Consider the following 13,285-nt stretch of genomic DNA (forward strand, 5'->3'; position numbering starts at 1 on the left):
CTCTCTCTCACATGCACACACACGCATTAGCTAACCCATTCCCAGTTCCCTACCTCTGAAGCAGACTGAAGCAGTCATGTGTTTCTGCCTTTTACAATGCTCTGCTCGGTCTAAGTGTGTAGCAATGCCATCAAGGGCAAAGCCATTGTTTTCAAGGTGCCTGCATTGGCTTTTGCAATACCATGACAAACAGTATTTTCATTTCTAAATAGGCTCGACAAGTACTTTGACCATGACAACTCATAGTAAATATTATTTTCCTCTGTGAATGAAAGAATAGACAAGATGTCAGTTGCTTCGTCCCTCCATAATCTTAGCCGGTCTTCTCTGAGTGCACTTTAATCCTAAGGATTGTATTTCACAATGTCATTCAATGTCATGAGCATTCCAGCACAATACAGGTCAAACAATGGGGGCAGGCAGGAAAACGGTTTGGAGAAGCCAGTGCCAAAAAATGACCTGATTCTCCTTCATGTTTGAAAATAGACTAGCCAAAGGTTTGTTCTATTCCAATTTAAATCAGACATTTGGGTCAACTAGTGGTTGACATGACTTGAGGGGCTTTAAGGGTTCATTAAGTAGTGATTTAATGAGTCGTTTACTGCGAGCTATTGATAGTACTCTGAGCACTGTCTGCTCTTAATAGATAGACTCACACTATAAGCTCACACTCTGTACAAAACTGTACATTAATTACTTTCTGCCGATATAACCAAAAAAGACATCGGCGTTCAACATCAGGCACATTGACATATGTTTTTTCATCCGGTGGGTCAGCAGGGTGTGACAGGCACTGGTGGTTTGATAGTGGGTGAGTGCTCCCTGGCACCGTAGTGATGGGGCTACCTACTGTCATGTTTAGTTTATCACTCATACCATGGGCATCTGCAGATGGCACAGTCTCCAGCCTCCCTTGGCCCTCAGACCACATGTGTGAGCCTGGAGCTCTGACATCATTCGACACACTGATAAAGTCCCGCTCGACTCTCCACCAAAACGAACAAACGAAGACGAAGAGAGAGTGAGCGGAGGAGAGCAGAGGAAAAGAGAGGGGACGTGTGAGAGAAAGACAGATGCCCCGTTGTGGAGAGTCATATTTTGTCCATCGACCCATTCATCTTGTCCGCTCTTCGTTATTGTTGTTTCTTCTTCTTTTTCTCCGCCGTAACTTTGACGTGTCCGAGGCATCAGGGAAGACTTGTTGGTTGTTTGTTTCGCATCCTCAGAAAGGTTGAACAAGTGTCACCGACCACAGAACTGCTGGGTCTGAATTAGTGCTCTGAGGCTCTTTCACTCTCCCTCTACTGCTCTCTCTCTTTATCTCTGTCACACACTCTCTAGTTCTGTTGATATCCCTCCCTCCCTCCCTTTCTCTCTCTCTCTCTCTCTCTCCCTCCCTCTCTCTCTCTCTCTCTCTTTCTTTCTTTCTCTCTCTCTCTCTCTCTCTCTCTCTCTCTCTCTCTCTCTCTCTCTCTCCCTTTCTCTCTCTCTCTCTCTCTCTCTACTTGTTCTGTCTCTTTCTGCTGACATCTTTACAGTGTGGTCTGGTCACCGGGTGTGTGTGTGGACAGCATCTGGCAGTAGGTTGCTCACACCAGGAGAGTTTGCTGAGCTGCAGGAGTCAGAAGCCTTATTTTCCTTTCTTCTCTCTCCTTCTGTCACCTACAACGAGGGTGGATTGTTTCACTGGCCGAGAGAGAGAGAGAGGGAGACCGCTTATTGCATTGCATGCTTGTTATACTGTACATTCTTAAAGGAAGACATCACAGCGATTATGGACATCTCGTTGCGGTGGATTTATATTGCATCTTTATTCTCTGTTATTTTAACCAAGATTAGAAAAGTGATTCTAGAAAATAGAGATGTGATTGAATAGTAACATGGGAGAGTTTGTGATCGGATGTGTCTTTGGGCTCCACGGCAGGTTAGAGATGCTGACTCTCTTCTCTCTTACTCTGAGATTATAGGGGTGTCAATGTGCCAGGAGCTTGACGTAAACCCAGTGGCATTTCTCAGAACGAGCACGTGCCAACTTCCTGCCGCAAGCAGGCGCACATGAGTGACGGCAGAAGAACACAGCCCCCCCCCCCCCTTTCAAGACCTTATTCAAGAATGATAGTCATGACTTTACTAAGCAGGTCCAGACGCTGATGTCATGAACATTTGCGTTTTTAAAACATTTGTTTGAACATTTGGATGATACTTATGTTCTGAAAATGAATCCTGGAATCCTCTCTAGATGAACAACGTCCAAAAAGTGGCATGGTGATTCAGTGGTTTCCCTCAAGTGCTTTATGTTTTTGGCCGGCATGGAAGTAGTTAACCAGCACTGTGAATTCTTGATTGCCAACTCCCAGGATTGTATCTCCTGTATCCTGGATAAGAGCCGTCTGCGCTGCGCTGGGCTGGGCTGGGCTGGGCGTGTGTCCTCCCCCCTGCCTCCCCCTGGCCTACTACACTCCACTCAAAGGCTTTCTGTGCTGTGGTTTGCCCAGCCCCGTCACATGACTTCTCTGAAAGTGCCCTCTCCCTCCTCCTCCCCTTTATTTCCAGTAAACTGTTTGAAAGGAGGGGGTGAGTCAGAGTAAAACCAGCTTCCCTTCAACCACAGCTTGTTAAAGAATTTGTCAACGTGGACTCGGGGGCACTTTTTTTGTCTCGATAGATTTGAATTTTGTAGAAGGGACTATGGGGCTGGGGTTGGGTTGCGTCAGGAGCCTTAACCACTCTGCTTCCTGTGTGTGTGTGTGTGTGTGTGTGTGTGTGTGTGTGTGTGTGTGTGTGTGTGTGTGTGTGTGTGTGTGTGTGTGAGAAGGGAATGGGCTTGTGGGGAGTTAATGAGATGAACTTTAGCCATCTCTCCGTCAGGGATCAACCCGCGCTGCTCCGCTCTGGAGATGTGTCCTCCTTTCTGTGTGTGTGAACGAGTTTCATTCAGGAAAAAGAGAGAGAGAAAAACAGTGCATGGGTGTTGATTTTTCCTTAACTGACACTTAACTTTTCCAGATGCACATTGCTTTGTCGTCTGCCTATTTTGGATGGTTTTCAACTCCTTACTTCCACCACGTCTATTAAAGTCTGTAGAATAGCACAATTATTAATTATCCAACCACCCACATGTTTAAACCTTTCAGTTCATCATAAAGCATACATTTATGTTCTAGAGTACATATTTGCATCAGCATAATGAGTCATGCATAAATTGCATAAATTGTATAAATTGATATCTGGGTAAGTTGTTATCATAAACATGGAGTGGCCTGGTTTGTTTATATAAACTGTTTTTCAGAGTCCCGCAATTTAGAATAGGGGTTGCTATATCATTACATGTGAGGAGGGAAACGGTGAACTATTTCACTTTTTTCCCCACTGCCTATTTGCGTCAACCTTCGTCATCTCTCTGGCAACAGTAACCATTGGTATTCAAACTATTATGCTAAACATGGTGCTCATTGGTGCCCTTTGTGTGGAAATGTTGTGGAACAGTGAATATAGAATGTGTTCAGATAGGCTCTGATAATGTAATATCCTTGTAAAAAATCTTACAACCTGGATTCCATGTAATCACCGTGGTGATTGACATTGTTTCATTACTAAGAAGTCCCCGACAGTCACTCAACCTTGGGAGACCTATTGTACCTTCAGACATTACCCTAACGAGGTCTAATATTCCATGTTTATTTGCATAACTTTAGTTAGCAAAATAAGAAGCAAACTCCACAGCAGGTGATGGGGCCACTAACTGTAATAGCCTTAACATATAAATGATAGATCAGACGTGTGAGTTTGACTTCACGCTGGAGGCGTCATCTTGATGTGGGGGAATATTGGGTACAGAGTGCTGAGTAAAGAGATGGAGAGCCAAAAGCTGGAGCCATGCCCCCATGGTTTTAATGACACTGCACCCTTGACAAGATCTCCAAAATGTAATTGCTGGTAAGCCCTGCCCTGGGGGATAACGCGCTGCGCGGGGGATGGGGACGGGAGGGAGGCAGCCGTGGGTGGAAGCCTGGCCAAGATGGTGATTTTCCATGAACTGCGTACAACACACATTGTGTGGTGTCTGGATTTCTGAACACTGGTCATGTAAGATGGACAATTTTGTGGTACAGAAGGTACATACAGGAGGAGAAAAGGGGAGAGTCCCGCTCGTGAATGACAATGTCACGTGTAAACACACGATATTCCCCCCACTGGGACCTTCATTTGATTCAGTGGTGAGGTAGCTATTTTCCTTTCACTCATCTATACCAGTCAAGTGAGTGGAAATCCAGAACTCCACTAACTTTGTAAACTATACCAACGCAAATATCATATTTAATCTAATAAATGTGATTCATTGACTAAACTATGCTGATTTCCCTAACAGTTATTAGTTATTGAAGCATAAATCCCCTACTCTAGTCCTGTGGTTGTTAGGTGTTTGTGGTCAACAGACGGTCCAGAGTCGTTCAGCTGTAAACCATACACATTCCTTCCCCCAGACAACCAGCTCCGTCTCCAAGATTTAGAAAGGGGGGGGGAAACGGTGAAAAAAAGAACAAAAAAACAGAATAAAGAATTTGGAACAGAAGGCTAGAATTAGAGAAGCAGGATTATCCTTGTGGAAAGCTCCTGTGATTGGATAGAATCTGAGGGAGAAATTCAAAATGTGAGCCAATCAAAGTGGATGTCAGTTGGGCCCCCCTCTTTTAGTCTACTCCCTATGTCTCCAAAATTTCCTGTGGGCCGGCTCCTGCTCTTGAAGCAATGCCACCATTACTCTACTGCTTTGTTGACCATATTAGGCATGATCTTGTCTTAATACCCTAACCTCAGTCTCCCCCCAGTCAAGTTAAACTCTCAAGTTTCAATTTACCGGTATGTGTGTGAAACAATGGTGAAAGTCCTGTAAATTAAAGGTTCACCCATAAAATATCTACTTTATATATAAATATCTACTTTATATATAAATATCTACTTTTATGGGTGAACATTTTATTTATAGGACTTTCACCATTGTTTCATTGTAAATAAGCAATTTTCATCATGCATTGATGTTTAATCCATTTCTTGTAGAACATAATGATTTGGGTGAGTATATTACTAATTCTGGGGGGCACGTCCTATCTGATTTGAAATTGCAGTTTCATTTTGCAAATAATTATAGCAATTGAACATATTAACTACCATTAACTAGTAATAATATGGTATAGTCATTTGAAAGCCTGCAGTGTGAGGTCTGGCCAGGTAAGAGTTGTTTATGCATCATATCAGATCTAGCCTGAGAGATGACCTAAAGGTCAGTCTACAAGTTAGTGGATGATTCCAGTCATTCCTCTAAAAGGAATGACTTTGTGCTATACAACACATTCTTTGTGCCATGCAACACATTCTTTGTGCCATGCAACACATTCTTTGTGCCATGCAACACATTTTTGTGCCATGCAACACATTGTTTAGAGAAGTAAAACATGCTCCTACAGCTCACAAGTCAAATGTATTTTATATGTTATATCAAAGGAAAGATGTGTTGATGTCATCTAATGTCATTTCCATTGATTAGAACATGAAAGGGATAATGTGTTAGATATGCACTTAAACACACACATATTTAAACACTTCATATCAAAGTTTCAGTCATGGAGCAATCAATATCTACAGAATAGATTTTTGGAGTCCAGTCAATAAAAGTCTGGATATACATTTTGCAATATTAAGTACAAATCTATACATATAAATAGACAATACCCTCAACATGATTTCACAAATTAGCCCCAGTGTGTTTTTAGATTGAATTTACATTTAAAAAAAGTATTCCCCTTAAATGTATATACCAACCTTACAGCATTGCCATAGTTAAATATCTGTAAAACATAATAATTTGCCTAAAATCAAGACAAAATAAACACATCAGCACATGCATACAATTTGTAGTGTTATCTCTAGTGGCATTCTAATACAATCATCAGAAGTAGGACCAATTTACCATAATCATTCCAGGATAATTCCGCCATCCTTCCGTCACAGTTCCCAGAAATATTTTTAACTACATCAACTAGTTTAACCCTCATCTTCCCAGCATAGGTATATTGAGGAAAAATCCATGTCATTGCTTTGAAAAGAGCCTTTTGTTGAGTTGTCAGGAGAGATGGCGGGGAAAAGGCTGCAGAATTACTAAGAATCTGTGAGTCATTGGAATGACCATGAAGTCTAGTCTTGCCCTCACATTCCCAATGATATTGGATTGAAAACAGCCAGTTAGTGGATGTGAATATATAATATCCCAGTATAAAAGGTGTTTGGATGAGTTTGCAGAGGGTGATTGTTCCAATTAGACAACTGACAGGACAATTGACTGTGTGCAGCACTTTTGCAGGGCTTAGAACACTTTTTTGGTTAAAAGAAATATTGATATATGAAGGAAAATAAATATTTAGATAATAGTGACTTGGAAAAATCTGTAAAGCATGTCACAATATTATTTTAAATAAATAGAAAGATGTCATGTTGCCACAATTCAATATGTTAATTGTACACTTACTTCTTAGAGAAATAGGTTTACTTGATATAAACCATATTATTCGTTAATCAATCATCTGCTCTCTGATATATTTGTACATATAAAATGCCAGCATCCTTCTTGTCTTTATATTTCATGGTCAGTGTGTTACAAATACAAAATATAAATGAGAAGAGATGATAAAAAAAGACACCTGTTTGTCCTAAACCTACAGTAAGTATATTTTCTATAGTCTTAAAATCTTGCTCCATAATCTCACATTTTACTAACAGTAATGTTAAGTCTCAAACTTCCACGAGCCTGTTTTAGTCTAATTTATTTATCATTTCAAATACAGAAATGCATTACAACTCACAAATGACTTTCAGCACACACCACAACGATATTTCCTTAGAGAGGATCAATTATAAATAACGACATTTTTTAATAATGGAATTCCTTAGACTGTAACTCAATAGTTTTTATTGGATCACTTTGATTTGTATTGATTTTGCAAGGATCATCTCCGATTTATTTTAAGATTCGCTTCTTGTCGACAAGCCTCAAACAATTTTGAAACATTTTTCCTAATGATACAAGTTCCCAGATAAATTATAGAATGAACAATGTTTTGGAAGTATTTTTAGTAATGTTACTACTATGTGTTCATCTGTGAGATATTTAAAATGGGTCGGAGATCATCCTTCTATCTTTAATCACCATAGATTATTGAAAAGGTTATTGATTGCAAAAATAGCTTTAGGTGTTCACTGCTGCGAAATAATTGAGTCTGCTCAAATGAACATAATATGTTACTCATTTAAAGATTCATACATTACATTGCTATGATGAAATGCGAATAAAAATTACATGGTCTGTATAGAATGATCAGTTAAATATTTGCCATTATTTATGCTCCTTTTCAGGACTTTGCCACCAGAGCAAAACTAGCAGTGCAGAAAATGGTTCAGAGAGTTGGATTCTTTGGAATTCTCGCCTGTGCCTCTGTAAGTGAAATCATATATTAACTGTATTCTGTTGAAACATTTTAATCACCCCCATTAATGATAGAAAATACTAGAAAGTGACTTCAAGTTAAATTCAAGCCTTAAAAGAGCAATTCTATGCATCATGAAACTGTCTGTCTATTTAAAGTGAACTGCTGATTCTCAAACCAGAAGACAGAACAGATTATTAATAAAGATAAATATAAAGCTAAGTATATTCTGTAGATTTCAGTCATTGTATTACTAATCTGTAAGATACCTCCAGTAAGTGCTAAACACCTCAAACATAGGAACATTGAACAAAAGTGTTTGTACTGAAGCATACTGAAGTATATTGAAGCATATTGAAGTATATTGGGTCCCTGCACTTTTCTATAGAATAAAGTTGTTTTCTCTATAATTGTTGTCAGTTGTTCATATTAATTTCTTATATTTAATACATATTCTCTGTTTGTCCAGATCCCAAATCCATTGTTTGACCTGGCAGGTATAACATGTGGCCATTTCCTTGTTCCCTTTTGGACCTTTTTTGGAGCAACACTAATTGGGAAAGCCATAATCAAAATGCACATTCAGGTGAGTTTACTGTATACAAGCACACATTTTTACATCGATGTCTTGCACACAGAGCTCACTTTTCTTATGTATGTTTTTGTTCTGTCAAAGAGGCTACTTATTAAGGTCTGTAGTTCGATATAACATTTTGACAAAGCAACCTTTTTTCTTATAGAATTGATAGATCAAGGCTTCTGTTTATTTTGAATATGAATATGTCAGACATGATAGTAAAACCATGAAGAGGATGAGGAGGGATCCTCCTGTACTGTACTCAACTGAGAGTGTAAGGAGGCCATTTTGGCCAGTGAAAGCAAGAGTCGGTCGTCCATTTTGTGAAAGAAGATGCTGCGCTCAGAGATGCGTACTTTAGTAGGGAGAAGATATTTGAATCACTTGAGTTTTTTCTGTACTGAAAGGGGAATCTGTACTGTAAAGAAGTATACAGTGATGGTTATTGTGTCAAAGTTGAATCAGTTTTCCCATGCATGCAAGGATTAAGGACTTAATCCACTTTGTGCCATGGTAGTGTCTGTATGCTTAATGGATTAGACTTTCTAACTCTTCTAGAAAGTATTTTATAAAAATAAAATTAAACACCAATGGAGTAAGCTGACTTATTAGGATTTATTATCTTACTAGTAATGTTAAGTTCACTTTCTGTAGATGCGCAAGCAGTGAGGGGTGGGTGTGGGGTGGTGTCCATAGATCAAACCCTATTGTAGATAAACACTGCCTGTGATGACACAGAGAGTGGCGTGGGCAGCAGCATCATAGAGCCAATTAGGCCTAGTGCCCCTTGGGCCGATGACTGTGGCTCCACAGCCAGGCAGAATCAGAGGTGTGTCACTGTCCCCTACCTGCCTGACACGGCCAGGGCAAGCTTTACAATGATACACCAAACTGACTGGAAACGAAACCAGGCTCACCATCATAACTGGCTGGGGTCAGCCTGGGATGTATTCAGTGAGATGAAACGTCCTGTGTTGCAGATAGAAATGTAATGAATATAGCTGACACAATGCTCTATACCTGACAGATCATGTCCTCTGTAAACAATACAGTTAAATCTGAACATTCTGAACAAACCCCTGTTCTCTCAGCTTCTCCTGTTCTTTCCCCCCATTGTGTTAAGTCTGGAAAGAATGCAGAAAATTATATTCTATTAGATGGCACTTCTTTGTAGTTTTATGTTGACAGTATACTGTACTGTACTGTGAGTCACAGAGATGTATAGTTGTTTAACTTGTCATGAAAGAGAGGGAATGAAGGGGCAATATGATGGACTGTAATGGGGAACAGGTGAACATTCTCCCTTGTGTGCCAAAGCAGGGGAACAATGCACTAGGGGGGGTTGAGAGCTGTATAACTGGGTTGTACTGTACCTGCAGATCAGGTGGTAAATTCAGGTTCACAATAACAATCTGTTCCTGTTAACAATGGCACATGAGTCCCCGAGGATCCAGACCTTTTCACAACGCTTGACCCTGTCATTCTCTAAACTGGATCTGGTTTTCTGACGGTCCTTTGTGGTGATGTTTACTAGCTAGGTTTTGATTTGATTACTGTTTTTATGCAAACTTGCAGTGTATTCAATGTTTAAAAATGGTTCTAAAGTTTGTAATTTCCACTTTAAAAAGTCAGACTTGATTTGCCCTAACTAAAATGTAACAGCCCCTACAAAAATGTCCATTAATTATAATATATCTGTAACATTTTGAAATGGCTCCGTTAGGTTTAGCTGAGCGGAGACATGAGTAAATGTCCTTCCATTTAAGAAGTGGACAGTAAAAGCTCAGTTTCTGGTATTTTCATTTACCTTCAGTACCCGTGACACACAGTCTGGCCTAAACAATAGGAGAGAAGTCATCTCCTTTATGATAGCCTCCCTGACTTCCACATTCCTACTAGTTTAGTTATGGGCTCTGTGTTTCAAGGGGTTTCAACAGACATGCACATTGCTATTATGAGAACCACTCCAGTGTTGATTCCCTATATGAGTGGCACAATGGGGTAGTATCATCATGTTCAACCTGTGCACTTCCCTACCAGGTTTTCATGAGTCCAAAAAGGACAAAAACATATTTGTTAGACTTGGTCTTTGTTATGGGCAGTGGCATCCATTTTGGCCTCTCCCAGACCCAGTGCTTCCTGGTTTCCTGCTCAGTGGGTGGCTGAACAGTAACTGAACGGTAAACAGAGACGTAATGAGCCCCCTAATAGGGTCTGATTGAGCCGTAATGGCCAACCCCCCACCCCCCTGTCTCCTGTGTCCAGTCTGAGGCAATGAGTAAGCAGGAATTAGACTGGACAGGAACAAAACAAACCCCTTTACTGTTATAAACGTCTGTCTGAGAGGAGTGACACATCTCCTCCTGATCCCCCCCCATCCCCTCAATACTCCTCTCCACCTCCTACTCCTCCTCCCATCCCCCTCTTCAACTGTTATCTGTATCAGCTGTAACCCCACACCCTCCCTCATCCTCACCCCCTGAAGACAGCCTGCCTGTGTAGACTCATTTCTTGACCTGAGTGTCTGTGCGTTGGTTCAAATGTGTCATAGGGCCTCTGACTTTTGTTCCCGGCCTTGAAGGGCCACTTCATGGCTGGTTTTGGGCTGACCGCCTGTCAGGCACCAAATGTGGTGTTGGTTGACTACAGGGGGTCCAGCAGAGGGGGTATTACTGATCAAACCATGAGTGTACTGCCGTGGCTGGGCCTGTCTGTACCCCCCATGACCTCAAGACCCACAGACTGACTGATTGTCTCTCTCTTTCTTCCTCACAGAAACTGTTTGTGATCATAACCTTCAGCAGCCACATAGTGGAGCAGATGGTGTCTCTGATCGGGTGAGTAACCTAGCCACTAAGTAACATTGGACATCCTGAAGAAATGGAAATGTGTGTGTGTGCTTGCTTGCATGAGTGTTTGTGTCACAGGATGGAGGAGGACAATGACAGGGGTAGTATCCCACATTAAAGGGTTCATTTGGAACATGACGGTTGAGAGCGCTTCAAGTGTGACATTTTGAGGTCGTTTGTGCCCTTTTTAGGAAAAATCCATTCTAACTTTGTTCTGAATGTAACTCAGGTCTCTTACCAAAATGTTAGCATGAATTAATCATGGGGAACTGGAACATGCTGTGTTGCATGGAATACATGTTCTTCATTTGACAGACCCTGGAAGGGTGGTGATTATACAGTAGAATATGTATGGTATTGACGCTGCTCTTGTAAGAGATACCCCTCAGTCTGTTACCTAGTCTGGATGCTGATGATGGCCATGCTCTGCCACTTGGTGTGGATGGCTATGAATATGGACATTCTATGTAAGATTGTTTCTCAGGTTAGGATGAACTGTCTCTGGCATGCGGTCTGGTTGAAATCTACATTCAAATCTTGGTCCTGTTATGATGTGGCACTGCTTTGCCATGGTGACCTTAAACAGACTGATTGTGTGCTATTCATTTGGTGTCATATGGCACTCAAGCGGAACGGGGTTTGTTGATATCTACGGGATAAAGACATTTCACACGTGCCTTAAAGAATGGCGCGACAACTGCCATGTCCTTTTTCCATCCTTCGCCCACCACTGATGGCTTGGTGTCACCCTCCCTGACTGATCTGATGTCCAGTCAGACGTCACTGTCACCAGCCCTGGGACCCTGTGGTCTGGCCTCCCAACTAAGCCTACTGCTAATAGAGGCTTCACACCCGCCCACCCTGCCTCACACTACTGATCCATGCTGCACTGACATGGTTATGTATCCACCAGAATTGTTGGAACAGTGCTGAAAGAAACAACATAGGATCTTTCATTTGGCCAGCATAGTAATATCTGAGCCAGCACATTACGGGTTAAGTCGACACAATGGTGTGAAAAATGTATTACCCTGGCCTGTATATGGGGCTGCCTGCTGACCAGGTATAGGGGGAAGCAACCTGTTGCCTTTGTAGAGTTGTCATGGCCAGGATCATTGTGTGTGTGTGTGTAGCAGGTTGGGATGGTGTTAAATTGGCACCTGACACACACACACGCACACACCCCCACACACACACTTGGCCGTGCTGAAATCAGACTGTGAGATTGCATCAGCTCTCATCCTTGCCAGCAGTTTCTTTCATCGCTCTTTTCTTTGTTTCAAGAATGAATACTTTGGTGGCTTTATTTAGAGCTGGTTTTAATAAAAGGCTTCATTTTTTTCTCTAATTTGTTGAAAGATTATTCCCAAATCGAGTTAACAGACAAACGGGCAATTTTAGTTAAAGCTGTTTGGTCATTCACAAGGGTTCAGAGAGTTTTATCATTCATGAACGGTTTTCAGCATTGTTGTTCACATGCTTTTCAAATTAATGTATTTGAATATAGGCTATTCATTTCATCATCATATGAATCATATGAACATTTTATAGCCATTTGTGTGTGTGTGTGTGTGTGTGTGTGTGTGTGTGTGTATGTTTATAATGATGGATAGATAGCATTGTGAGGGTTTGAGTAGTTTTCAGCATTGCTGTTCATATCCTTTTCAAATTCATTTATTTCAATATAAGCTATTCATTTAATTATCGTATGAATCATATAAACATTTTATAGTTGTGTGTTTGTGTGTGTGTAATGATGGATAGATAGCGTTATGATAGTTTCAGTCCATGGGGGACTGATCGTCATTGAGCCACAGAAATACAGAGTGACACATCAGAGGTGAATGGAAAGTTTCACTGCAAGTCACAAACTCACCGTTTCCCCCTTTTTTACAACCTGTTAACCGTCAACTTCCTTCCTGACTGAGGCCCATCCACCTTGAGAGTTGCCTGATAGTGAGGCTTTCACACAGAAACTGCCATCCAGCAATGGCTCTGTCACATTTCCACCTCACACACCTTCACTATTATTAACCCTTTACCGGACTAACCACACCTTTACTTGTAACCCTTTAATATTAACTCTTTAACTACCTACCCATGCCTATTGCCACTTTTACTTAACCCCTTTGCTGCCTGTCCACATTTCCATTCATGAACCTTTTCATTGCTTGTTTTGACCTATTTATTGTCCACCAGAGTTCCTTTTCTCTTTCCATTTAATCTTTTTATTTTTTTTACACTTGCAATCAATGCTAAATCATCTTCTTTTTGAAGTGGATTTTTTCAGTTTTATATGTCTTGAATACCATTCTTTCAGTGACAATGCTCAGATTATGTTGGTTGTTCGCAGTAAGCAGTGGTACAGTTAAGGACGGTAG

The 13,285-nt window shown here is 41.0% G+C and overlaps 1 protein-coding gene and 1 long non-coding RNA gene across 7 annotated transcripts in view; one reads left to right on the forward strand and one right to left on the reverse strand.

Moving 5' to 3' along the window:
- The window catches only part of LOC110533645 (vacuole membrane protein 1), a 106,835-nt gene that overhangs the window by 66,055 nt on the left and 27,495 nt on the right, over positions 1 to 13,285 (forward strand). For 3 of the 5 annotated variants that reach the window (XM_021618056.3, XM_021618055.3, XM_021618057.3), the window contains exons 8-10: positions 7,408 to 7,488; positions 7,948 to 8,064; positions 10,831 to 10,892. In XM_021618056.3, coding sequence (XP_021473731.2) covers positions 7,408 to 7,488; positions 7,948 to 8,064; positions 10,831 to 10,892 — 260 coding nt within the window. The remainder of the gene's footprint in view (positions 1 to 7,407; positions 7,489 to 7,947; positions 8,065 to 10,830; positions 10,893 to 13,285) is intronic. The other 2 variants (XM_090186349.1, XM_021618059.3) reach the window with 1 other exon arrangement.
- LOC149979987 (uncharacterized) lies at positions 1,542 to 6,095 on the reverse strand. 2 transcript variants are annotated; one of them, XR_016483652.1, is made up of 2 exons: positions 5,969 to 6,095; positions 1,542 to 1,686 (listed from the first exon to the last, which is right to left on the reverse strand). It is a non-coding gene; the product is annotated as an uncharacterized LOC149979987 (long non-coding RNA). The 2 variants fall into 2 exon arrangements; XR_016483651.1 differs by lacking the exon at positions 1,542 to 1,686 and adding an exon at positions 2,779 to 2,911 and having other exon boundaries at positions 5,969 to 6,094.

Source organism: Oncorhynchus mykiss, chromosome 10 (assembly GCF_057628025.1).
Source record: "Oncorhynchus mykiss isolate SJ-2025 chromosome 10, ASM5762802v1, whole genome shotgun sequence".
Lineage (NCBI taxonomy): Eukaryota > Metazoa > Chordata > Actinopteri > Salmoniformes > Salmonidae > Oncorhynchus > Oncorhynchus mykiss.